The following is a 27,916-nucleotide window of genomic DNA, read 5'->3' as shown; positions in this document are numbered from 1 at the left end:
AGAAACAAGTACAAGCTTTCCTGGGGATCGCCGGCTATTATCGCCGGTTCATACCCAATTTTGCAGCCATGGCTACCCCCTTGACGGATCTTACCAAAGGGAAGGGTTCCGTCATGGTAAAATGGACCTCAGCGGCTGGAGAGGCCTTCCACAGCCTGAAACGAGCTTTGTGCTCTCAGCCCGTACTAGTGACTCCTGATTTCAGCAGCGAGTTTGTGGTCCAAACTGATGCTTCTGATACTGGGGTCGGAGCTGTACTTTCCCAGGTGAGGGACGGAGTCGAACACCCGGTCCTCTACCTCAGCCGGAAACTGAATGTACATGAGCAGAGGTATGCCGTGGTTGAAAAAGAGTGCCTAGCCATTAAATGGGCTCTCGACTCCCTCAAGTATTACCTGGCAGGTAGGAAGTTTAAGCTGGTCACGGACCATGCCCCTCTCAAGTGGATGCACCTCCACAAAGACCGTAATACTCGGTTAACCCGGTGGTTCCTTGCCCTGCAGGCTTACTCTTTCACGGTGGAGCACTGCCCCGGGGTGCAGATGGGGAACGCTGATGCCCTGTCCCGAGTGCACTGTTTCGAGAGTGTTCTTGCTCGACCTGAGTGGTCTGAGCAGGGGGGGAGGATATGTAAGAATCATGTCGGTCTGGTAGTCGGGGGCAGGTATATCTCGCCCAGGTATTTGTCCTATGTGAATTAGGCTGCTTAGTATCTTCAGGATAATGATGGGTTAATGAGTGCAGGAATAAAGGATGACCAGCTGAGGGTTTCCGGCGTCAGCCTGGGGCACACAGATTGCCTGTCTGTGTGAGACAAACGTGAGTGAGAGCTGTGCTCAAGGACTGTGTGTGGTTCGCTGGGAGGGAGAAGCCCCCCCAGTTGTTGAGATAGCATCGTATCTGTTTAGTTAGTGCCGGACAGGCTAGGATTTATTTGTATGCTTTGTTTTATCTATGTTGCTTTCACGTTAATAAATCTGACCTGAAGTCAGTCTGCTAAGAAACCTGCTGTACGCCTCAGATTCAATGCACAAACCACGTGACCTTTGACCCTAGCAAAGGCGATCCCGGAGTGTTTTGTCACATTGGGCATTCCTAGTATAGGAGACCCGCTCCTTTATAATAAGAACAGTTTATTATGAGGCCATCCTCCACATCTCTTTCAAGGGGCATTGGAGTGCCTCGTAATATTTTGCAGGCCTTGCATTCACTGCATAGGCAAACACTATGGGAGAATTTCTAAGAATGGGTACATTGTTTTCAGGAGGCCCACCTCTATGTCTTTTCCAAGGCTTATTGGTCTGTGTGTGAATTTGTTGCAGGGCAGGCCTTGCATTCAATGCAAAAGGAAACAGTATGGCAGTACCAAATGAATAATGTGAACTTGGTTTTCCTGTGGCCATTCAGTACGTGGGCTCAAAGGCTTATTGGGGTGCATGTAACTTTTGTGCAGGGCAGGCCTTGCATTCAATGCATAAGCAAACAGTATGGGAGTACCAAATGAATAATGTGAACTTGGTTTTCATATGGCCATCCACTACGTCATTTCAAAGGCTTATTGGGGTGCGTGTAGCTTTGGGGCAAGGTAGGCCTTGCATTCAATGCATAGGCGAACAAAATGGGAGGCCCACTTTCTTATAATGGGAACATTTTTTCAGGAGGCCCTCCTGTACGTCTCATGAAAGGGGTATTGGGGTGCATCCTAATTTTTAGCAGCCCAGCCACTCACTGCATATACAATAACAGTATAGGAGACCCACTGTTTAATAATGGCCCTTTAAGAATATTAATGCCGCCTGATGCCCCTATAAAAATAGGCTTTTTGACTTTAAGAGTCCCTCCTTCATAAAGGATACACATAAGATGTGTCTGATATTATGTCACACACAACTTGGCCACCTAAGGTTGTTAAATGTTACAATGACATTTCCCAGTGAATGCATTTGTATTGGTTGAAAGCAATGCTAAAGTTGAAAAACGCATATAAAACGCTACGCGTGAACATAGCCCAAGTGGCGGAGGTACATTTTTTTTGGGGGGGTCTTTAATTTGCCTTTGATACAAATAGTTACCCTGGAAAGGATGTTCCTTAACATATTTCCCAGAAAAATCAATTTTGGTTTCATTTTTGTATGCTTTAGTGTGTGGAGCGGCCCCCAGACGCAGGACGGCGGGGTACTCGGTACCGGGTCTCTTGGTTCTGAGGATGTCACGGTGGCCTGACCCGGTCCGTGGTCCTGCTAAAGGGCACCCAATAAAAGGTGTAGGTGGTGGTGTAGGTTGCAGTAAATAACGAGGACACAGGGTTGCAGTCTCTTTACCTCTTTACTGAAGGCTTCGGCATCCGCAATCCAGAGCACTGCTAACAGGGCTGGCTGAGACCGGCTGGTCCGAAGGCACATCCAGAGTTCCCTTGCAGGTGGAAATCAGTGCCTACCTACTAGCGCCTGGGTGTTGTAGTACTTCCCTGCTGAGCACCACGGGATAGTCCTCACAACTGTCGTGTATGTTTCTGTTCTTTCTCTCCGTCCCCCAGATGATATGGCTAGGACGCACCGGTATGACGGGGTAGGCCTGGAGTTATTTTATAGGGACCCTAGAGACGCCCCTCTCCCACAATTGCCTCCGTTGTCTTCGTTAGGTGTAAAAGGTGAGACAGCCAACCTAAAGTTAACTGCCCTGCCGTAGTTCAAAGTAATGCGTAGAGTCTATCACTTCCTCGGCGTTCCGGCCGCCGGCTGCGCACCTCAGAAGGATGTTGCTGATCTTGAGGCACGACTCCTTCTGGTTCTATCTCCTTTGTGCTGTGATCCCGTTTCTCACTTCTCCACAATATACTTCGCTTCGTGTCCTTTCTTAGGAGTCTGCCGCTATAAGGCACAGGCACGGCTCCGTAACGATCTGTCCTTTTCCTAGGCCTCTCTCAGGATCCCAACCCTGACAGGTCCTCTCTTGAGCTCTCCCCAGCTACTTTCTCCCTGACTTCCTATCCAAACCCCAGTTTTACCCATGTGTGAGGAGTGGCCTAGTAAATAGGACCTTTTGCTCCCCCTGGCGGCCGGAGTGTGAAGTGTAATGTGTGTCTGTGATACCTGGTCAGGTGAACTCCTTAAGTGCCATCAGACATACCATCACTCCCCTTATTGGCGGAGCGACAGTATTGCAACGACCAGGACTCTGGGGCGCTGCATGTGCGCCTGTAAAAGATGCGTCACACTGTGAGAACATTGGTCACAGCTGTGACCTAGGAGTCAGAAATGCTTCCAGGGGTCTTCCCCATGATGTTCCTGTGTCATTTAGGCACTGTTCCCTTCGATTTCAGACGTTTTTAGACCCTAAGGCTAAGTGCACACGTTGCAGAATTGCCGTGAAATCGGCATGAGATTTCCCGCTAAACACTAGCGTTTTGCAAGCGTAATTAGCTTGCTGAATGCTAGCGTTTTCCAAGCGATCTGTAGTAAAAACTGGAAAACTGATTCACAGGTTGGTAGCACTTGTCAAACATAGTGTTTCACAAGTGTGATCAACTTTTTACTATTGATTCTGCCTATGCAGCATCAATAGTAAAAGATAGTGTTAAAAATAATAACAAAAATAAAAAATCATGATATTCTCACCTTCCGGCGTCCCCCCTCAGGATGCTCCGGTCCCAGTAATGCTTTGCTGCATGACCCCAGATGAAGTAGCGGTCTCCTCTCCTCCACAATGGGTACCATCCGCACATGATCCGCTTACTTCCTGCAAGGTGGGCATAGCCCCATGCGGGAAGAAAGTCGATCAATGCTTTCTTATGTGTGCGGAATCCCCGCGATTCCTCAAAAAAAATGAATATGCTGCGTCTTTTTTTCCAGAATACGATTCCGCCGCGGAAAAAATGCAGCATGTGCACAAAAAATGCGGAATGCATTTTAAAAATAGGATGCTTAATGTCAGTGTTTTTTTATAGCGAAAAAAAGGGGAAAAAAACATGAAAAAACATGAATGTGTGCACACAGCCTATAAGGAGCCCCAGGGGATCACAGAAAAATGCTCAGGTTTCCTATAGACTTACATTGGGCTCGTTGCTCAGGTTGAGTACCCGAATATTCCAATTTGCTCGACCCAAGCAATGAGCACCCGAGCATTTTAGTGCTTGCCCATCACTAGTGCTGACTACTGGGTTGCCACTCTGTTAGATCCACTTTATAAGACAAAATTTTGCCAGATGCTTCCCGCCCTAGAAAGGGACCCGCGAATGTTAGAGTATCGAAGCATGCTTTTACACAACCTTAAGAGAGCTTTTCCCCAAGACAGCAGTGAGGTACACAGTGCACATCGCAGCTTTAGACTTCCAACCTCCAGCACGTCAATTCGTCAACACCTAAACATTAGCAGCAGCAGCAACTGCAGTAGCGTAAGTGGAAGAAGCAATTTCTGTGAGTCTTTTGCCACTTTTTTTTAGACCAGCTCGTCCACCAGCACAACAGAGTCCAAGTCTTACACGTGGTGATTGAATGGACCCTTTCACTTTTTAGTCTTCCAAAATGGATGAATGGCCTGAGCTCGCCTCACACACTTTGAAGGTTTTGTCATGCCTGGCAGCCAGCGTTCTCTCAGAACGTGTCTTCAGTGCTGCTGGTGGTGTCCTGATGGATAAGCGCAGCCGGCTGTCCCCTGGAAGTGTAGACCGCCTAACTTTCATCAAGATGAACAAGATGAATCAAAGGACTTTTGCACCCCAATCGCAAACTGTACAGACTAGGCGATGTTGCATTTTTTAGTGTGCTGCATTAATCTCGCGTAACTGCACTCTGATATCTTTAATGTGGCTCCTGTGTCTGCTGTTGCTGCTGCAGATGTTAATACAAATTTGTGGAAATGTGAACAGTCATGGTTGGTCTACTGGGTTGGCTGTAGTAGAAGACATGTTGGTCCCTATTATACTTTTTCTATTTTTGTGAAGTTTATGCCACTTCGGTGGTGTCATTTTTTTAAATTTGAAGACTCCTGATTGGGTCTACATCTGCTGTATTGGCTGTAGTGGATATCATGTTGGTCCTTATGATACTATTTCTACTCTTGTGAAATTGATGACACTCCAATGGTGTCAGGCCTTAATTTTTGTAAATATGAACACTCCTGATTGGGTGTCCATCTGCAGGATTGGGTGTAGTTGAAGACCAGTTGGTCCCTAGTATACTATTTCTAATGTGGTAAAATTGATGCCATTTTAGTGGTATCTGCCACTAATTTTTGTAAATGTGAAAACTCCTGATTGGGTGTACATCTGCTGGGTTGGGTGTAGTGGGAGACCTGTCGGTCTCTATTATTGCCTCGGCACGTTTCAGGAGGTTCTCTGGATCCATTTTGGAATAAACAGTCACAGTCCATTCCAACTTTAACAAGAATTTACTTACTAGGACTGGTACACAGCATGTGCATTTTCTTTACAGGGTCATCATGATCAGGGTTTACAGCAGTTAACTCCTCTTCTGTCCCTTTCCTTCTTTTTCTATCGCTAAGCTCGCTTCCGGGACGGACCGTACTTTTCGATCCCTCAGCGTCTTCTCTGTCCAGATTTCTTGCCTGATGTGGTAGTTCCCTCAATAGCTGCTTCACCTCAGCTACGAGGGCATCAGTCCACGCTATCATCTGCCACATGATGAGCGACCTACCCGTGCTGCTTAGCCTTCTTTCTTTAGCCACTGCAGACCCACTTAAACTGCACTGCCAGCTCTGCTGCTGTCTCTCCCTCCTGTGACAATCCAGGTCCCAAATATCTGCTAGATTCTGTACCTTGATAATATTGCGTGGCATGGTGTTGCCCAGGGCTAGTCAGCCCTCCTGAGCTAATGGGCGCCCTCACCCCCAACTGAGAGCTATCAGGAAATTTCTCCTGTCTTATCCCATCATGCCCCTCTTATATTAACCATTTCTATTCTATGTCCTACAGTTCCTCATCTAGTGGCCCATCTAAGGCAATGCTCCCCTTTTACATTGTGCCCCATCTAGTGGCCAACCCAGGGTAACACACTTTCCCTAAATATAACATGTATATTTTACATATTTTACATAGAAGTAACATATACCTAAAGGGGTTGAGGAAAAGGTGCTACGTAGATTACAACGTCTTACATCTGCCTCTAATTTTTAGTTATGTGGAGAGTCCTGATTGTGTCTCTCCATCTGCTGGGTTGGCTGTAATGAAAGAGATATTGTTCTCTATTATACTATTTGTACTCTGGTGAAATTGATGCCACTTCAGTGGTGTCTGCCAATAATTTTGGTAAATGTGTAGACTCTTGGTTGGGTCTCCTTCATGAATATTGCCTGTAGCAGTTGGCCTCCGAGACCGTCAGTGCTCCATTTCCTTTGAGTCAACTCCTCGTGTTACTACTATCCTTAGATTTTTCTGACAATAGTACTCTATGAAACTGATATTTGTGCCACTTGAGTGTGGCTGAGCATGAAAGCAGGTTGAGCTGTTGCATGTGGCATCAGGGCTCCCAGCACAGTAGGCCTACACTGTCACCCACCTCATCTTACTTTGATGTTCAATTGAACGCTGTAAATGCTGGCCCAAACCCCTATACCTCATGCATGGCTGATTGCTGCCGTGCTATGGTACAATTTGTACTGTGGGTGAATTGAAGCTATTTTCCTGGTTTCCCCCAATTTGATTTTTTATGCCTCCCCTTAACTGCAATGACGTTCAACTATGTTTGGCGAATATTCGACGAATAAATTGGCCCATTATGCCTCTGTCACTGGTGTTATTGCTTTATTGTAGAAAATAATGTATATATTATTATTATTTATTATAGCGCCATTTATTCCATAGCGCTTTACATGTGAGAAGGGGTATACATAATAAAAACAAGTACAATAATCTTAATCAATACAAGTCACGACTGGTACATGAGGAGAGAGGACCCTGCCCGCGATGGCTCACAATCTACAAGGGATGGATGAGAATACAGTAGGTGAGGGAAAAGCAGGTTGTGCAGCCGTTTGGTCTATCGGTGGTTACTGCAGGTTGTAGGCTTGTCGGAAGAGGTGGGTCTTCAGGCTCTTTTTGAAGGTTTCGATGGTAGCCGAGAGTCTGATGTGTTGTGGTAGAGGGTTCCAGTGTATGGAGGATGCACGGGAGAAATTTTTTTTGCGATTGTGGGAATAGGAGATAAGATGGGAATATAGAAGAAAATCTTGTGAGGATCAGAGGTTGCGTGCAGGTAAGTACCGGGAGTTGAGGTCACAGATGTATGGAGGAGACAGGTTGAGGATGGCTTTGTATGCCATGGTTAGGGTTTTGAACTGAAGTCTTTGGGTAATGGGGAGCCAGTGCAGGGATTGACAGAGTGGAGAGACTGGGGAATAGGGGGGGGGACAAGTGGATTAGTCGGGCAGCAGAGTTTAGAATAGATTGGAGGGGTGCGAGAGTGTTAGAGGGGAGGCCACAGAGCAGGAGGTTCAGTAGTCAAGGTGGGAAAAGATGAGGGCATGGACTAGGGTTTTTGCAGATTCTTGGTGGAGGAATGTACGGATCCGTTAAATATTTTTGAGTTGAAGGCGGCAGGAAGTGGAAAGGACTTGGATATGTGGTTTGAAGGAGAGATCAGTGTCAAGGATTACACCGAGGCAGCGAGCTTGTGGGACTGGGGAGAGTGGGCAGCCATTTACTTTAATGGATAGATCTGTTGCGGGTGTCAAGTGAGATGGGGGAAAGATGATGAATTATGTTTTGTCAATATAAAATTTTAGAAATCTAGTGAAGAAGAAGGATGAAATAGCAGACAGACATTGTGGGATTCTGTTTAGTAGGGTGGTGATATTTGGTCCAGAGATGTAGATCTGTGTGTCATCAGCCATGAGGTGATACTGAAAACCATGAGATTCTATGAGCTATCCCAGGCCAAAGGTGTAAATGGAGAAGAGCAGGGGCCCTAGGACTGAACCTTGCGGGACTCGACAGATAAGGGGCGAGGTGAGGAGGTGGTGTGTGAGTGGGAGACACTGAATGTATGGTCACCTCTTGCATTCATACTATCTCACATCAGGCTGTTTTCTCACTCAACCACCTGGAGGATTCTTCCTTTTTTCTTTCTTAAGCCTCTCTATATTAAGAACATTCAGCATTTTAGGGGACGTCGTCCTTTCCTTATTCTACTATTTTTTCAGTTTGCAACACTATATCAATTTTTAGATTTTGGAACCATTTTTGTATATATATTTTTATTCATATGATTAATGTAGAAATAATCACTCACATTCTTGTTGATATTTGTATGATAATGTCTCCATGCACATATATATTTTAAAATATTTTTATATGTTAATAATAAAGGTGTAGATATCTAAACTATTTATGATATGTGGAGTCTTTTTTATAGCTTTAATAATAGGTTTTGAGAGTAAAGAACAGACAGGTTCCTTAAAGAGAACCTGAAAGCTGATGGACACTGCCTAATCCACAGGCATTATGTATTAGACAGTAAATGACTGATTTTAGCCAGGTATGTTTAACTCCAAAACATTCTGGAGTTTCAGAGAAAAACATACTTTAAAAGCCTCCGGGAACCAAGCTGCATGGCAGACTAGTTGGACAGGTGGTATCTGGCGGCTTCTCCACACCCGTATTAATGCAGTGACAGATCTCTCCCTGTATGTATGCATAGTGAGAAGCCTGTCAGTCCTTGGCAGGGGACCCACCTACTTGACTAGTCTCCTGTGCGGCTTGGTCCCTAGTAGCTATTAAACTATGTCTTTCTATGACACGACGCAGCATTTCAAAGTCAAACATACCTGGCTGAGATCATGCAGCCAGTGCCTGATACATGCTGCCTGTTTATTGTGAAGCATGTATCATTTGTCAGGTTCCCTTTAAACTTCGCAGGTCAGCCAATGCACAACCATATGATACCTCTGAACAAAAGAAATGGGCTATTTGTAGGGAAAAAAAAATGTGAAGACCCAGTTTTATAATCACACAAGTAACATTTTGTTGTTAAGTTGCTACTGTGACTTATACTCATGTGCAAGACTGATAATATACATTTATATATATATATATATATATATATATATATATATATATATATATATATATAAATATATATATATATTTGTTTTTTTTAAACCCATAGAATCCTCATGTCATGGATGCATTTGTGCGAATCACACTTTGGTGGGAAAAGTTCAAAGTACACAAGGATCTGTCCAGCAGAATGCCAAAGTTTTTGTAAACGGCAAAATCCAAGGTACAACGGATCATCGTGGAATTTTTAGTTTGAGAGGAGTCTGCAAAGGTGTGCACAGAAATGTCACAGTGATAATGGATGGATTCTCTACTGGAACGTTACAAAGCTGGAAGAATGAGTCCAACATTTCTTATTTTGAATCTGTTTTAAAGAGATTAGGTGGGTTACATATGAATTTATTTTTTAAATAATTGAATATCAGCACGATAAAACCTAGTTTTAATCAGTACAAAAACTAGGCTTACAAAATAGGTATCCATTATGCTATGTAGCGGCAATCAATCCATATTTGAAATAAATATAGCTTTCTCTTAAAAGTTCTGCTAATTTTGCAAATTGTCTCCTTTTCCTAATTCAGCATGTCGTCTTCTTTTATTGACACTGAAAGCTGGACAGTCACCTCTTGCATTCATACTATTTCACATCAGGCTGTTTTCTCACTCAACCACGTGGAGCATTCTTCCTTTTTCCTTTCTTAAGCCTCTCTATTAGTCAATCTCTTAGACTCCTCACACTATCCATTTCATTTTGCAAACATGCTTGAATCTATATTTTAGTAATTTATGCCTTTTGCATCAGTAACCAGATGTTTATTTTTTCATTATGGAAGTCTCAGAAAAACATGAGCCTTTACTATAAAGAGTATGTGCACGCAGATTTTTTAAGCAGATTAAATACAAAACAAGCAGTAAAATCACTTCATGAAAACCTTGAAAGACTCTTCCTATTAATTTCTATTATAAAACTACCTTGCTATTCATATGTTGTGGTTTCAGTGTTTTAGTGTTTTTCCCCATCAGTTTTTAAAAAGCACCTGGTGGGATAGAAGAAGGTGCATGTCCCTTCTTTGAAGTGTCTCTTGATGGAAAACGCTCTAAACTATCTACTAGCCAATGAAAAGGCTGCAAAAAAAACCTCTTCTAAAATACTTCAAAAACTTTCCAAAAGGTCTTCAGGTAATGAAAAAATCCTTCAAAAACTTCACAAAGGAGTGCTTACTGAAGCAGTTTTCGCTAGAAAATGTATCTTTTTTGATTACGTCAAAAAAATTCTTTATGCACACTTGATAAGTCTTGTAGTTCACGACTACCATCAGTGAAGAATTAAATACTGTAACTACACTAGCCAGTCATCAGAAAATATTTAAGTCATATTTTGATGTTAAATGTATTTAGAAAAAAAATGATATTTTTACATCACTATATTAAAATACAAACACAATTTTAACAATCAGAGTGGCCATACACTTTAAATGGCCATTGACAGAACAATGCTTTGGCTGATCACCCTGCCAACAGCCATCTCAGCCAACTGTTCCATGCACTCATGCATTCATTCAGCAGAGCGTTCGTTTGTTCCCTAATAGAAATTCCAGTCTGATACATCGGCAGGAAACTTATCTCAGAACAGTGACAATGCAGTTGGCAAGCAAAATCAGACATGGGCGATCGACATCTCTCTCGACCATCAGTTGGCTGGTACCCTCATATGTCGGCCGAACCCATGGGAGATTTAAATCTAACATTAGAGAAAACACCGTATGCACTACTAAAGTAGGTGATCAAGTAGGTTCCCACACCATTCATAGATAAGTAAAATAGACTTGCACTCAACTTTGAATGAAACTCTGTGTAGTTTAATGCAGTCAGGGATAAATAGCATCAAAACGTTTTGGCTTCACTTGGCCTTCCTCAGTTACAGACTGCAGTGAAGAGATGGTATTTTGTGAAGATAAGTGAATGGGATAGTCGCACGTATTGGTTTAATATTAGGCTGTCAGTTAGATCAATAAGATCAGGAATTTCCGTAATGGTGGGAAGACCTAAGGAGATGCGAAGAGGTGCGACCTGCAGTGATGTGGTATCCCCCGCTAGTGCGCTCTTTAGGGCTCTGTCTCTTTAACCCAGGACTCTGATTATGAAGGGTACTGCTTATTAGAACCTGTGTCTGATTCCAAGGGTCTCATCCACACATATGTTAACTTGTTCATTCAATCCAGTAGCAGTCTCACAATATGGAACTCGGGCCAAACTTCAGGTCATCTCCACATACACACTCACTTCACCATTAGGCCAGCTGTCACACCTTTGTCCTGACTAGCAAAGGCTCCCACTGTTTATTCCAGCTAGTCTAGTATAACTCAGAAATGAATTAACCCGCCACACTACAGATTTACAGAACAACTAAACCTGTCTCTAGTTTTCCAGGCCCCTCCTGGGTCCATGTCACGGCCGCAATTCCCAGCCTGACTCGGAGTCTCCTGACCTGAACTCAGTCTCGTATTCATGTATGACACTGCTAGTCTGGCATTGTAAAATATAGTCACTGTACCTGCCTAAGTCAGAGCAAACTATGTGCAGAAAGACCAGTATAGGAATATGTACATACAGTACTTGACACAAAACCAGCACTGTCCCAATTTGATTATGACGGTACCATTTCTATTGCATTACCTTATTACCTTGCATTGTTTGTGGACAAAGAGTAAGTAAAGAATTTGAGCGCTGGCTGCTAAAAGATGAAGCTAAGCTTAAAGGGAACCTGTCACCCCGTTTTTTCAATATGAGCTAAAAATAGCTTTAAATAGGGCCTGAGCTGTGCTTTATAACTGTGTCTTTATTGTCCCGATTCCCCACCTTTGCTGCCAAAATACCTTAGTAAAGTCGCCGTTTTCACCTGTCAATCACGGCGGTCTGGTCAAATGGGCGTTGTGAATTCGCTGTTTCTCCCCCACCTCTTGCTTTTCCCTACGTAATTTCTTCCCGGCGTTTGCGTAGTGTTTCGTGCCTGCGCAGTTAAGTCTAATGTCGCGCCTGCACATTATGCTTTGCCCAACTGTGGGCATAGCATACAACTCGTCTCTGCGCATGCGCGGCTGTAATGTTTAGTACACAGTCTATTTAGAGTCTTGTGCTTGGGTGCGAGGAAGACACAAGAGACACAGGTTTAGTTAGAACTTGCTTGTATTACTTCATACAAGTATGCCACAGAGAAACAGGTTTTACATAATTGCAGGTACAGAGGTACAGAGGCAGGAGACACGACGGGCGACACAGCAGCCCAGAGTAAACCTGAAGTTCAGCATTAAACACAAAACAGGTTCAGAATCTCTCTGTTACTTCCCTGGTAAATGTTGTTTAACATGCAGCAGAGTTCCAGTGTCCACAAGTGCTCCAGAGATCCACAGTAGGAGATGGCTGAATTACTAAGTCCAAGACTTCCAGGAGCAGGTCACAGGCTCACTGCAGACATGATTCAGAAGCACTGATTGAACAGCTGAGGCTGCTTATAAAGGCAAGAGGCAGAGAACAGGGAAGAAACATAGAAGCTACAAACTCCATACTGACTCAGGGCAAAGTAGCTGCAGGCAAGACAAAGCAAAATGGCCGACGGAAAAACCAGGTTACAATAACAGAAAATCACAGCAGATATAGCAAAGAGACTGAGAACCTTACATTACTCCCCCCTTAGGGACAGCCTCTGGATGACCTCAGATCAGGCTTCTCTGGGTACCTCTGATGGAACTGGCGGAGTAAGCGAGGAGCATTAATGTTATTTACCGGTTCCCATGAGTTGTCCTCAACTGGGTAGCCCTGCCATTTAATCAGGTATTGTAGCTGATTCCTATATAACCTGGAATCCATCAATCAGCACTGGATCAGGATGGGGAGAGGAACATCCAGGAAAAGTATTAGGTATAGCTGCCTTTAGTAGAGAAACGTGAAAGACAGGGTGAATTCTCATAGTTCTGGGCAGTTGAAGACGACAAGCAACGGCACTTACAATCTTACTGATCTTGTAGGGTCCAATGTACTTATGTCCCAATTTGGATGATGGGATTCTCAATTTAAGATTTTTAGTTGATAGCCAGACAGAGTCTCCTACCTTGAAAGTTGGTGCAGGTTTACGAGATTTATCTGCTGCTCTCTTATACCTTTCCTGAGCCAATTTCAGATTTTCGTTTAGAAGATCAATATTCTGTTGTAAAGATGTGATTCTTTCAGCCACAGCTGGCAAGGGCGTATCGATGGGAAATTGAGGAAGAATGTTAGGGTGATAGCCTAGATTGGCGTAAAAAGGAGACTGCTTAGTGGAAGCGCTCTGAGAGTTATTATAGGAGAACTCGGCCAGTGGAAGTAAATCCACTCAATCATCCTATAGGTGGCAGATAAAGCAGCGGAGATATTGCTCCAGGGTCTGATTAGTCTGTTCTGCTTGTCCATTAGTCTGGGGATGAAAAGCAGAAGAAAGGTTTACCTTAATGTCCAATGCGGCACAAAAATTCTGCCAAAACCTTGAAGTGAATTGCACCCCTCGATCAGAAATGACCTCATCCGGTACTACATGCAAGCGAAACACATTTTGAATCATTAAATCTGATGTCTGTTTAGCAGTGGGTAAGCCGACGCAGGGAATAAAATGAGCCGCCTTTGTTAACCGATCCACTACCACTAGAATGGTGTTCTTCCCTTGAGAGGTTGGTAACTCCACAATGAAATCCATGGAAATGGATCCCCATGGATGGGAAGGGGTGGGTATGGGTTGCAATAGACCCGTTGGCGAGGAATGTGGTGTCTTGCATCTCGCACAAACTTCGCATGAAGTGACATAATTCAGAACATCTTTTCTGTAACTGGGCCACCAAAAGAAACGTGAAAGAAATTCTTGTGTCTTTAGAACTCCTCTATGCCCAGCTATCTTAGAATCGTGGATGAGTTGCAAAACTCTCAATCTGACTGTTTCAGGTATATACAGGCGTTGCCCCTGAAACCACACACCATTCTTATAAACAAGGCTTACGTCTCTAGGAGGTTGTGCCCGCAAAGAATCCGAATGGTATGCTTCCTTGATGTCCTTAAGTAGGTCTTGATTATGAATCACTCCCAGGAATCTGGAATCAGGAAGAATAGTCTTAGGAGCAGTAGATGGACGAGTCTCCGTTGAATGGATCCTAGAGAGTGCATCAGCCTTTCCATTGCGCGATCCTGGCCTATAAGAGATTATGAAATCAAATTGGTTTAAGAAAAGATTCCAATGGGCCTGGCGAGGAGTCAGGCACTTAGCCGATCTTATAAATTCAAGGTTGCGGTGGTCAGTTAGCACGACTATTTGTTGTGCAGCTCCCTGAAGTAGGTGTCTCCATTCCTTGAATGCGGCAATAATAGCTAGCAATTCTCTATTGCCTACATCATAGTTCCTCTCAGCCACAGATAACCGCTGGGAAAAGAAAGCACAGGGATGCAAGACATTCTTCTCACCTGTTCTCAGGGAGAGTATAGCTCCGATGGCACAGTCTGTGGCATCCACCTCTACTATAAAGGCAAGTTCAGGGTTGGGATGCACAAGGATAGGTGCTGTGGTAAATTTATCCTTCAGACTGGAAAATGCTTCTTGGGCTTGAGGGGTCCAAGTGAAGCTAGACTCTTTCCGGGTAAGTTGTGTGATAGGTGTGACTACCTCAGAAAAATTTCTAATAAAACGCCTGTAGAAATTGGCAAACCCAATGAAGCGCTGCACTTCCTTCATATTCCTGGGAACTGGCCAATTCTTGCTTCCATCCATACTAATTCCCTGTGTAGACATTACATACCCCAGAAATTGAATTTCGGTCCGATGGAATTCATACTTCTCCAGTTTAATGTAAAGATGGTTCTGTCGTAGACGTTCCAAGACCATTCTCACATGTCCGTGATGTTCCTCTGTGGAGTTAGAAAAAATTAAAATATCATCCAGATAAATCACCATGATTGTATCTAAGAGATCCCTGAAAATGTCATTCACTAAGTGTTGGAAAGTGACTGGGGCGTTACACAGACCGAACGGCATAACTAGATATTCAAAGTGTCCGTAGCGTGACCTGAATGCAGTCTTCCATTCATCCCCAGGTCTAATACGGACCAAATTATAGGCCCCTCGGAGATCCAGTTTAGAAAAAATCTTGGCATGCCGTACTCTCTCCAATAACTCAGGGATCAATGGCAATGGATAACGGTTTCTAATAGTGACTTTATTGAGTTCCCAATAATCTATGCTGGGTCTAAGAGATCCATCTTTTTTCTTCACAAAGAAGATGGGTGCACCTGCAGGAGATGAAGAGTGGCGTATGAAGCCCTTGGCTAGAATTTCATCAATATAGTCCTTCAAAGCCTTAAGTTCGGGCCCTGCCAGAGGATAGATCTTACCAAAGGGTATTCCCGCTCTGGGCAATAATTCAATTGGACAGTCGTACTGACGGTGAGGGGGAAGCTGATCCACATTCTTCTTATCACATACATCCGCATACTCCTGGTATATGGCTGGTAGTTCAGAGACTGGCGTGGGTTTCTTAGGAACCGAACAAGCTGAAACTTCTGGGCCCATCTGTTTCTCTGGAAAGTGCAGCTCCTTGGTCTCCCAGTTAATTGTAGGGTTCTGAGCCTGCAGCCATGGTAGCCCTAGAATAATGGGGAAGTGGGGAGAAGAGATGAACATAAAAGACAGCCTCTCCTGATGATCTTTACCCATAAGGACCTTCAAAGGCTCTGTTTCCTGATCCACTGGTCCAGAGCTTAGCAGGGAACCATCCACAGTCTCCATCTGTACAGGAGTAGCCTTCTTCACTGAACGTATCCCATGTTTCTGAGCAAAGGAAATGTCCATAAAATTACCGCTTGCCCCTGAGTCAATCATAGCAGAGGTAGACACCCAAACCGAGCCAACCCAGAGTTTGATGGGAAGAAAGCAATGAGAGTTGTTCTTCTTACAGCTCAGCTGGGACACTGCTGAGGAAACTTGAAAAACTGCCGCATTTACACAGTCATCAGAATCAGAAATAACAGAGTTTAAGTCCGAGAAATCAACATCTATCGCTGCAGATTTTTCTGGAGCCTGAGGTTCGGATATGACTGATCTCCTTTAGCAACACTCACAGTGAATGACTGCTGCAGTAGTCTTACGAGAACGGTTGGGGCAGTTTATTATGAAATGTCCTGACTTACCGCAATAGAAACATAAATTTTCTTTTAGGCGATGTTCTTTGCGTGCATCACTAACCCGTCTCTGTAAAGAGTCCACCTGCATGGGTTCGGGTTCTGGTTCCCGTGTGAACTTGCTCAAAGGTTCCCTAGCTGGGGAGGAAGGTAGGAAATAGTTAATTAGATTACTTTCAGACCATCTCTCCTGTCTGAGTTCAGTAAGACGGGCATCAATACGAATGCAGTAGTTAATAAAGTCTCCTAATGCAGTGGGAGGGTCAGCACGCGCAAGTTCATCCTTAATCATGGAAGACAACCCTTTCCGGAAAATAGATTTTTTGGCAGAACTGTCCCAAGTGGTATCGAGGGCCCACCTCTTGAAATCCAGGGCATATTCGGCTACTGAGCGCTTACCCTGGCGCAAAGTCAACATGGCTGCTTCAGCTGTTGCACCTCGGTTAGGGTCATCAAACACCTGCCCCATGGCTGAAATGAAAGCATCAAGATTATTCAAACATTCATCCTCAGTCTCAATCAGAGGGTTTGCCCACATTAGAGCTTTGTTAGAGAGCAGCATAATTATAGTAAGCACTTTGAATCGTTCTGAGGTAAATTGTGAAGCATGTGCAGAAAAAAAAAGTTTACATTGGTTAATAAACCCTCTGAATTTTTCACGTTTGCCACCAAAATGAAAAGGAGGTAACTTGAACCTGGGGGTAGGGATGGTGCCTGGACTCGTTCCTCCAGAGCCTCAATCCTGGCTCGTAAATCCTGAGTATTTTGTCCAAAAACTTGCAGATTGTGGTTGTTAAGATCCTGTAGACTTGCAAAGCAGGACTTTAAAGCCTGTATATCGGTGACTTCACACAATTCCTTTACACGAGCCTCCATCTTCCCAGATCCTTTAAGGCAGAAGTGCTGGAAAAGGAAAAAGGCGCACAATAGGGTTTACCCGTGGTAACACCTCTGACTGGAAAGAAGGGAATGCGCTCACCTGAAATGGTTGTGAGAAGTCACAACAACCACCGTCATCACAGAAGAAATAAACGGATGCACGGTCCACAGCAGACTCGGTGTCCTCAGACCCAGCAGACACTAAAGTTGGCTTCTGAATCTTGTAATGTTTAGTACACAGTCTATTTAGAGTCTTGTGCTTGGGTGCGAGGAAGACACAGGAGACACAGGTTTAGTTAGAACTTGCTTGTATTACTTCATACAACTATGCCGCAGAGAAACAGGTTTTACATAATTGCAGGTACAGAGGTACAGAGGCAGGAGACACGGCGGGCGACACAGCAGCCCAGAGTAAACCTGAAGTTCAGCATTAAACACAAAATAGGTTCAGAATCTCTCTGTTACTTCCCTGGTAAATGTTATTTAACATGCAGCAGAGTTCCAGTGTCCACAAGTGTTCCAGAGATCCACAGTAGGAGACTAAGTCCAAGACTTCCAGGAGCAGGTCACAGGCTCGCTGCAGACATGATTCAGAAGCACTGATTGAACAGCTGAGGCTGCTTATAAAGGCAAGAGGCAGAGAACAGGGCGGAAACATAGAAGCTACAAACTCCATACTGACTCAGGGCAAAGTAGCTGCAGGCAAGACAAAGCAAAATGGCCAATGGAAAAACCAGGTTACAATAACAGAAAATCACAGCAGATATAGCAAAGAGACTGAGAACCTTACAGCGGCTCTTCTCTGTAACCTGTGTGCCCCGGAAGTCTGGCTATGCAAATGGTGTTGTCCTGGATGCCGTTAAAATTTCCCCATCCAGAACTTCTTGCGTAAGTTTTGTAGATAAGCAACTTACGCAAAAAGTTCTGGATGGGGAAATTTTACCGGCATCCAGGACAACACCATTTGCATAGCCAGACTTCCAGGGCACACAGGTTACAAAGAAAAGCCGCGGATGCGCAGAGACGAGTTGTATGCTATGCCCACAGTTGAGCAAAGCATAATGCGCAGGCGCGACATTAGACTTAACTGCCCAGGCGCGAAACACTAAGCAAACGCCGGGAAGAAATTACTTAGGGAAAAGCAAGTGGTGGGGGAGAAACCGCGAATTCACAACACCCATTTGACCAGACCGCCGTGATTGACAGGCGAAGTCGGCGACTTTACTAAGGTATTTTGGCAGCAAAGGTGGGGAAGCGGGACAATAAAGACACAGTTATAAAGCACAGCTCAGGCCCTATTTAAAGCTATTTTTTAGCTCATATTGAAAAACGGGGTGACAGGTTCCCTTTAATGATTTCATATTGGAATTTGCTTGTGCATTTTCAGAGAAACCGTACATCGTACAACATCCATACTCCAAAATTCGTAGAAAAGGACATAAGGTGACATTCTGCTGTGAAGCTATTGGGAATCCAGTTCCAACTAAGTATTACTGGTGAGTTAAGAGTATTATTAAGACTATAACTAATAATTTAAACTAATGCTGTTTTTGTTATTTTTTTTTTATTCTAAGGTCTCATTATTAAATTCTAAGGACAGAATGAGCAGTATAGACCATGCTTGCAGACCCATACAACAACTTTGCAATCTATAAGCTGGGGACCACAGCCTGTGTTACTTTACCCAGTCTTACAGCAGAACCTGTTCTGCACACATACATCACTCTATGGTTCTGCCCAGTAGACAGTCTCACAATGGTTTCCACACCAAATCTAGCACTACTCATTTGTCATGAGTATATATAAAAAAGATGCAAAAGTGCAATACTGTAGTGTCTTCCCCTGGTAAAAGGCTTTAAAAGATAAGGAGCACCACTTACCTTATAGGGTTGTGTGAGACACAACACCTAAAAAGCCTGCAATCCAGATGCAGCAGTTTCCATGAATTTGTCAGAATTATATTTCGGGAAAGTAAGTAATTCTGCGCTCTCTGGAGTCACGACAATCCAATAGTATAATAAAATGTAAGTGGAGAGGTCCACACCTAGGACCGAAACATCTCCATATGGGCCACTAAAGAGCAATTTTTTTCACTGTAACGTGGTGTGCTGCCTCAATCTCTTTTTCCTAGTGAGGTAATCACTATTGAATTAAAATGACCCTGCCTTCTTACACAGACAGAAACTTGTCGTAGAATGATATGACAAGTTAGTGGGAGAACGTGCAGTGATCTGAAGATAACCTATACCATAAATTGTCATTCAGAAAGACAGGATGGACAGCAGTGTGAGCAGCCTCTTCTTTCCTCAGCACCCCTCATACCTCCAATCTTAGAGCAGAAAAACAAGGTGGACAGCAGTGAGAATGGTCTCTTCTTACCTCAACACATCGGGTATCTCCATTATAAAATAAGAAAGACATCATTTGTAGCAGTGTGAATATCTTCTTCTTACCTCAGCACTCATGATATCTTTAGTATTAGATCATAAAAAGATGGTGGACAGTAGTGAGAGCAGCCTCTTCTTACCTAGAATCTTAAGTAACTCAAGTATTATATCGAAAAAGACAGGGTGGACAAGAGTGTGAGCAGCCTCTTCTTACCTCTGCATCCATGGTATTTCCAGTATTAGATCAGAAACACAGGGTGGACAGAAATGTGAGCAGCCTCTTCTTACTTCAGCACTCCTCATATCTCCATTATTAGATTAAAAAAGACATGTAGAACAGCAGTGTGAGCAGCCTCCTCTTTCTTCAGCACACCTGGTATCTTTATTATTAGAACAGAGAGACAGGGTGGACAGCAGTATGAGTAACTTCTTCTTACTTCAGCTCACCTGGTAGCTCCAGTTTTAAGTCAGATAGACAGGGTGTACAGTAGTGTGAATAGCCTTTTCTTGCCAAGGGAAAATTGGTATCTCCAGTATTAAAACAGAAACACAGGGAACACAGCAGTGTGAACAGACTCCTTTTACCTCAAGCACACCTGGTATCTCCAGTGCTTTATCAGAATATCCACTGGTTTCATATTTTCCAACACATGCAGGGAGGGCTGAGCTTCCTACTGCAAATACACACATGCACCCATCCTAACATTTTAGGACAAATTTATGTCAGTGTAATATGGGCCCAATTGCAAAATCTCCAACAGGGCCTCAAAATATCAAGATTTCCTAACCAAACTGGTCTTCTGTTCCCTTCCTCCTCAACCCTCAAGCTCTAGAACACATGTGCGGATACAAACTCTACACCCTTGATTTATTATATCTTACTTGAATTATTTTATTTATAGGTATCACAATGGTACACTACTGGACAAAACCAAAGTCAAGTATGACAAAAGCTTAATTTTGCGAAATATTGAAACAGCACATGCTGGAACATACCAATGCAAAGCCAATAATGGATTGGGTGTCATCAAGTCTTCTGTAGCTCATCTAACAGTCATAGGTAACAAACCAATAAATACGTTATGAGCTTTATTTCTATTTTTTTATTATTTTTGCAAATGTGATCTATTTTTATTTAAGGCAAAGGCGGATCTTACTGTGACAAGTCACCTCAGGAACATTTAATCAAGTTACCAACTGACTGTTCTCAAACTAAAACTGGCTCTAATTTCTACAATGTTGGCAAGTGTCCAAATTCCCAGTGTGCTGGTCATCTGAATTCCGACCTACAGTGTAAAGATAACGTAGATTACACCTGTGGAGTCAAGCGAATGAAACTGCAAAAAGTAGAGTGTCAAGGGTATACTCTCCCAATTATGGTTGTTGTAGAGTGTGGATGTTCCCAGAGTACACACCACAAGGTTTTGACTCGTGGACGGGTGACCGCATATGACACAGGTGCTCCACTTCAGTTTGGTCAAATTTATATGAATGGAGTAAATGTGGGCTTTACCGGTTACAAAGGACAGTTTACATTGGAAGTGCCAATTGAAACAAAGAGGTTGGTTGTTACCTTTGTGGACCCACAAGAGAAATTTGTGGACTCTATAAAAATCATTCCATTTGATCCAAAAGGAAATACTATTTATCAGGATATAAAAATAATGAGAAAGAAAGAACCTATTCATCTTAACCCTTTGGTGACAAATATCATTCCCCTAGGAGAAGTTCTTGGTGAAAATCCAGTTGGAGAGTTAGTAATACCACCAAATACTTTTACCAGAATCACAGGGGAATCTTACAGTGGTACAGTAAAGGCCAGTTTAACTTTTTTGGACCCTAGAAACATCAGCACTGCATCTGCTGCATCAAGTGATCTTAATTTTGTCAATAGAAATGGCGATATCTCTCCACTCAGAACATATGGAATGTTTGCTGTGGACTTCAGGGAGAAAGACACTAACTCTGTGCTCCATACTGGAAAAGTAGAGGTTAGAATGAATACAGAACAAATAAAGATGCTTCAACATCAGAAAGAAATGAAACTTTGGTCTTTGAACCCACACACTGGATTATGGGAAGAAGAAAATACTTTCTACATGGCAGGAGATGGTAAGAGGAGAAAGAGAGAGGAAAGGTCGTTTTTAATAGGACAGTTAGAAATAAGAGAGAGAAGACTTTTCAACTTGGATGTACCAGAGTTTAGGAGGTGTTTTGTTAAGGTACGTGCTTACATGAGTGAGAAATTTATACCTTCTGAACAGGTAGAAGGAGTTGTGGTGACCCTTATAAATCTAGAACCTATGCCAGGATTCTCATCAAACCCTAGAGCTTGGGGTAGATTTGACAGTGTAATAACAGGAAGGAATGGAGCTTGTCTTCCAGCTTTCTGTGATGCTCAGCAGCCAGATGCCTACTCTGCATATGTTACTGCAACAATGGGTGGTGAGGAGTTGGAAGCTGTTCCTTCTTCCCCTAAATTAAACCCCAATGTAATAGGAGTGTCCCAGCCTTATTTATCAAAACTTAACTATCGACGAACTGATCACGAAAGCTCTGTCGGTAAAAAGACAGCTTTCAAATTCAATATTGCCAAGCCAAACCCAAATAATTTTGAAGAGACAAATGGCCCAATATATGCTTACAGAAACTTGCGAGCATGTGAAGAAGCCCAAGTGTCCGATAATCATTTTCGCTTTTATAGAGTAGAGGAAGACAAGTATGAGTACAATGTTGTTCCATTTGTTGAAACAGACTTGACTTCATGGATTGGTGGTTATTTATCTTGGTGGCCAAATCCACAAGAGTTTCGGGCCTGCTATTTAAAAGTTCTAATAAAGGGTCAACAAGACTATATGGTCCGGTCACGAAATATTGGAGGAATGCATAAAAAGACTGTAGGCCAGCTCTATGGATTGAGAGATATCCGGAGTGTTAGGGATATGTCAGTAGAAGGCAGTTCAGCAGCCTGTCTGGAATTTAAGTGTAGTGGAAAGCTTTATGACCAAGATTTAATAGATCGTACTTTAGTAACAGTGACTCCTCAAGGAAGTTGCCACATTGTTGAGGTAAACAGACTTTTAGAAGACTACCTTAAACGCCACCCTCCACTGGCTTTAGGTAATGACACTGGGTCATTCAATATGATGGCTCCAGTTGATCCCCTTGGACATAACTATGGAATTTACACAGTGACTGACCAGAATCCAAGGCTTGCCAAAGAAATTGCAATTGGTAGATGTTTTGATGGTACCTCTGATGGGTTATCTAGAGAAATGAGATCCCAGGTAGGCATTGCATTAACATTTCGTTGCCAGGAGAAACCAATTACAAGAGAAAGTTTCTTTCAACGTTTATTTAAAAATCCAGAAGAAACTCTGCGTGAAATTCGACAGGGTATGCAGGAGAATGAACAAGTAGAGATGGCGTCACGCATTATACCTTATCCAGCATCCAATTTTACTTCTTCTAGACGGAGTAGACAGCCATCTGCCAACCAGAGAAGACCTCGTCTACCATAGAAACAATGACAAATATAATTTAATGTAGATGTATGACCAATTTAATGGATTTTCCACCCCAGGGCAAACTTTTAGCAAGCAGTGCAGCTTACCAAATACTAACAGTGTATAATACACCCAGTGTTAGGATTCGGGTCTTCTAGCCAGTTCAAGCAATAGTCACTTGACTGTAATGTGTAAGTGTGTGAACTGTATACATATGGTCACATGCTGACTAGCTTTTCGTCTCCTCTCAAAAGAACATTGAGAGAAGTGGATGAGCATCTACTTGGCACATGGCCACTTACATGGAAAATAACATTTTTGGGGCCACTGTGGCTACTGCTTGAACTAACTAGCAAAGCCAAATCCTAATAGTGTAGATATTACACACTGTTACAATTCAGCTAAGTGCATTATCTGTTTGCCCTGGAGTTTAAATTACCAAACAAAAGCTTTGACCTTGGTTTCTTAACAAAGTATCTAGTCAATTATCAACAGTTATGGTTAATTCATACCTCATGGACCCTGAATGGACATACATATAGTTTTGTACAGAGATACAGTAAGCTTAATAGCAAAAACAGAGCTGACAATCCTCCAAAAATTCAAGAATTAGTACAGCAGAAAAGGGACAGGTAAGCACTGCTGTATTAATTCAGAGATACAGTAAGGCTGAAGCTGAGACCACCAGTGCACCTGTGTGTGCCTTTGATTTTATGCTAAGGTACATACATTTTTTATGTTACATTTTGTTCCACATTGGACTCCATTTGTGTGAGGATCTTGCTTCTAGGGGAGAATATATCTATACACAGTTAAACATAGCCAAATGTAGACTATACAGAAATGCATGTAATCTGTATGGTTCTGTACACAGGACCTATGATAGTTGCATAGGTTCTATGCACTGCCAAACTGGCCTCATGTCATTGTGCATGAGCTCTAAAGAACAATTTATATATTTACTTGTTTAAATCTGATAATTAACTTCTAAAATGATATAAATGAAGATGTGACTCTGTACTTTTACCAACAGCTAATAGGAAACATTGGATGCTTAATGTAATAAAGGAAGATTACATAAAAAAATAAAAACATTTCAAATCAAATCCTTCAAAAAATGACTAAATTACTTGTAATATTGTTTTTCTTTAACTTTTAACACTTGCTTATATAGTATAAATACAATTACAATACTTGAAATTAGTCTATAAAACTATGATTTTGTAGACAACACCAGAATAAGCTATCATTATGCATGCGTTCATCAACCTTTCTGCTGGTATCTTTGTAGGATTTTTGTAGCAATTGCCAGTATTCATTGTACTAGTCTGCATGAAGGTAATATGCTGCTGAGCTGGCTATTGAACATTTAATGGGTTATTCCCTTCCCAAAAAAAGTGGTCCCTTATTCACAGATCTGGGCTATGATGCCCTGTCCTGAATGGAACGAAGGTGTTCATGTTCAACTTATGTTTGGTTAATAGTCACTGGGCCTTCCAGAAAAAGCTGAGCAGTCAAACTGACAATGAATGGAGTGGAGGCTTTGGAACACAACCAATCAGCAAGTTATCCTTTAGTCTGTGAATAGGGGATATTTGCTTTTTTGGGAATAACCCTTTAAAAGAAATATCTAGTTGCAAAATTACCTATTATTGACATCAAGTTTTTTGTTTATCATTCATAATTATTTTTATTTTCTTACAGTTTCCAAGCAATTATCTACGTTTTATATTAATAATACAAATTAAGAAAAGCATTGAAATGTCTTACAACACTTTAAAATATCCTGTGTTTTAGGGCTCTTTCACTTGTCCTAATATTTCTGATACTGGAAAAACCACTACCGGAGATATCAGTGTCCATGTGTGTACCACATCAGTACCACATGTACCAGCGCCTGGGAAGAAGCAGTACTGGTTGCGCTGCTCCCCGGCGCTGGGTGCTGAAGACAGCACTTGCAGCGCCCCAGAGTCCTGGTCGTTGCAGTACTGTGGCTCCGCCACTAAGGGGAGCTATGGTACGCCTGATGGCACTGAAGGAGTTCATCTGACCAGGTATCACAGACACCAATACATTTCACAGCCGGGCCTCCGGGGGGAGCTAAGGGTTCTATTCACTAGGCCACTCCCCACCATAGTGGGTAAACTGGGGGTCAGGCAGGAAGTTAGGCAGAAGCTGACTGGGTTGGAACCAGGCAACACCTTGTGGCAGAGGGTGTTGTGGGGGAAGATACAGTAGGGTCTCTGTCAGGGGTGGGATCCTGACAGAGGCTTGGCAACTTGAACGAACGTAACGGGACCGTGCCTGCTCAGGACAGTGGCGGTGCCCAAGGAGGGATCAGAAGCGAGATAGATTGTGCTGAGTGAGAAACGAGATCATAGCAATAGGAGAATACCAGTAGGAGTCGTGCTGTAAGACCGAGGCAACATCCTACTGAGGCGCATAACCGGTGGCCGGAACGCCGAGGGAGTATTATAATATCCAGCTTCAAGCAATACTCTAAACAGCGGCAGGACAGTCAGTCTAAGGCGGGCTGTCTAACTCAAATCACCTATGCAGTCTTGGGGGGCAACTTGTGGAGAGGGGTGACTCTAGGGTCCCGGAAGAGCTCCGAGCCTACCCGTCAAACGGGTGCCGTCCCAACCAGAACATCAGGGAGGGACGGAGGATTAGCAGAAGATCATCTAATCGAGTTGTGAGGGAACTTAAGAAACAGACACAACAGTTGTGGGGTACTTTCCGTAAGCACAGCAGGGAAGGACCGCAACACATAGCGCAAGTAGGAAGGCACAGATTTCCACCTGTGAGGAGAACTCTGGAGGTGCCATTGGACCGGCCGGACTTGCGCAGCCTGGGGAACCGTACTCAGGACTGAGGACCCAGAGATCTTCAGTAAAGAGGTAAAGAGACTGCAACCTGGTGTCCTCGTTATTTACTGCGACTTGCACCCCACAACTGCACCGTTACAGTCACCACCATCTACATCTACCAGCTCATTCACCGTGCGCCCCACGGCAGGGTCACGGACCGGGGCCTAGCCACCGTGACAACCCCAGAGCAGAGACTCAGAGGCCCGGTACCGGGTACCCCTCGGCCCTGCGGCGGTGGGGGCGCTACACACTAGCAGGGAAGAATGTTACGAATTGCATTCCACTAATAACAGAGTGGGTTCTGCTCTATTTATAATAAGCAGCCAGGCAAAACTGAAATCTGTGGTCTGCAACCCTCAGTTGTCAGCTTCAGCAATGCTGTTTATCAGGAATAGAGTGGTCCCCATGCTGTTTTTTTTTAATTATTTAAATAACTAATTAAAAATAAGGCATGGGGTCACCCCATTTTTGACAACCAGTCTTGCTAAAGCAGACAGCTGGTATTCTCAGGCTACTAAGGGGCCATGGATATTGACCCCCAGCCTAAAAATAGCAGCTTGCAGCAGCCCAGGAAAGGCGCATCTATTAGATACGCCAATTCTGGGGCTTTGCACGGCTCTTCCCACTTGTCCTCTGGTGGTGGCAAGTGGGGTAATATTGCAGGTAATGAGTTGAATTTATAGAATGTGATTTTCTGGATTTTATGTTTGATATTCTATTCTCTCAATTTAAAAATTAACCTGCCCTTAAAATTATAGACTGTTAATGTCTTTGTCAGTGGGCAAACTTATAAAATTAAATTAATTAAATACTTATTTACCCCACTGTATATATATAAATTCTGCGCTCACAAATCCAAATGACCCCCTAAACTTCTGAGCCCCACAGTGTGCCTAAACCAAATTTAGAGTCCATATGTTTTGCATTTCTGTAGCGATGAGGGCCCACCTAATTTACAAGTGCATTTTTTTCAGAAGCATGATCTGGGCATAACGTACTGGTCACTAGAAAGTATTGGTCCCTACAACGTACTGGTCACTACAACAGCAGTTTGCAATTATCACTCAGCAACATCCACTGCTGCTTGTTTCTTTAAACACAAGAGTAAAAATCATTACTGCACCTGTAGATAAATTTCCAAAGGGGTATAATTTCCAAAATGGGGTCACTTGATGAGCGATTCTGCTCTTCTAGCACTTTAGGGCTCTATATATGGAGTCCGCAAACTATTCTAGAATAATCGGAATTCCAGGAGGCAAATGGCATTCTGTCCTTCCAGAGTCTCGCCGTGTGGCTAAGCAGTACTGTACAGCCACATTTTTACTCATTTCCTAGTGTGAAAATGTAAAATCTGGGGCTAAAACAAAATTTTGGTAATAATGTAATGTAATTATTTTTTTCTTTACTGGCCAGTGGTATAAAATTCTGTAACCCACCTGTGGTGTCAATATGATCACTGCACCTCTAGATGAATTGATTAAGAGGTGTAGTTTGCAAAATGGTGCCTCTTACGGGGGGGTTCTGCTTCTCTGGCACCTTAGGGTCTTTGCCAAAATAACATGGTACCCTCAAGCCAGTCCAACAAAATCCAAACTCCAATATGGTGCTTCTTCCCTTCTGAGGTTTGAACTGCGCCCAAACAGTAGTTTTTCATCACATATGTGGTATCTGAATACTAGAAATTGGACAACAAATTTTGGACTCAATTTTCTCCTGTTACCCTTATGAAAATAAAAAATTTGGGACTAAAACAAAATTGCTGTGGGAAAAAATATGATTTTTTATTTTGACGGCTTTACGTTATAAACTTCTGTGAAGCACCTGGGGTTTCAAGGTGCTCATCACACATCTAGATAAGTCCCCTAAGGGGTCTAGTTTCCAAAATAGTTTCACTTTTGGGGGGTTTCTGCTGTTTAAGAACATCAGGGGCTCTCCAAATGCGACATGGTGTCCCCTAATTATTCCAGCAAATTTAGCATTCAAAAAGTCAAATGGTGCTCATTCCTCTCCAAGCCCTGCTGTGCGCTCAAACAGTAGTTTTCCTCCACATATTGGGTATCGGAGTACTCC

General features: G+C 43.1%; 1 protein-coding gene across 2 annotated transcripts in view; it reads left to right on the top strand.

Annotated features, from left to right (window-relative positions):
- Positions 1 to 24,061, top strand: part of CILP2 (cartilage intermediate layer protein 2) — a 215,418-nt gene extending 191,357 nt beyond the window's left edge. For both annotated transcript variants that reach the window (XM_077252315.1, XM_077252307.1), the window contains 4 exons: positions 9,123 to 9,395; positions 18,471 to 18,579; positions 20,373 to 20,530; positions 20,611 to 24,061. In XM_077252315.1, coding sequence (XP_077108430.1) covers positions 9,123 to 9,395; positions 18,471 to 18,579; positions 20,373 to 20,530; positions 20,611 to 22,991 — 2,921 coding nt within the window. In that variant the 3' untranslated portion in view covers positions 22,992 to 24,061. The remainder of the gene's footprint in view (positions 1 to 9,122; positions 9,396 to 18,470; positions 18,580 to 20,372; positions 20,531 to 20,610) is intronic.
- The last annotated feature ends 3,855 nt before the right edge of the window (positions 24,062 to 27,916 follow it).

This window comes from Ranitomeya variabilis, chromosome 1 (assembly GCF_051348905.1).
Source record: "Ranitomeya variabilis isolate aRanVar5 chromosome 1, aRanVar5.hap1, whole genome shotgun sequence".
In the NCBI taxonomy this organism is placed as follows: Eukaryota; Metazoa; Chordata; class Amphibia; order Anura; family Dendrobatidae; genus Ranitomeya; species Ranitomeya variabilis.
This window is presented reverse-complemented; position numbering and strand designations above follow the sequence as displayed.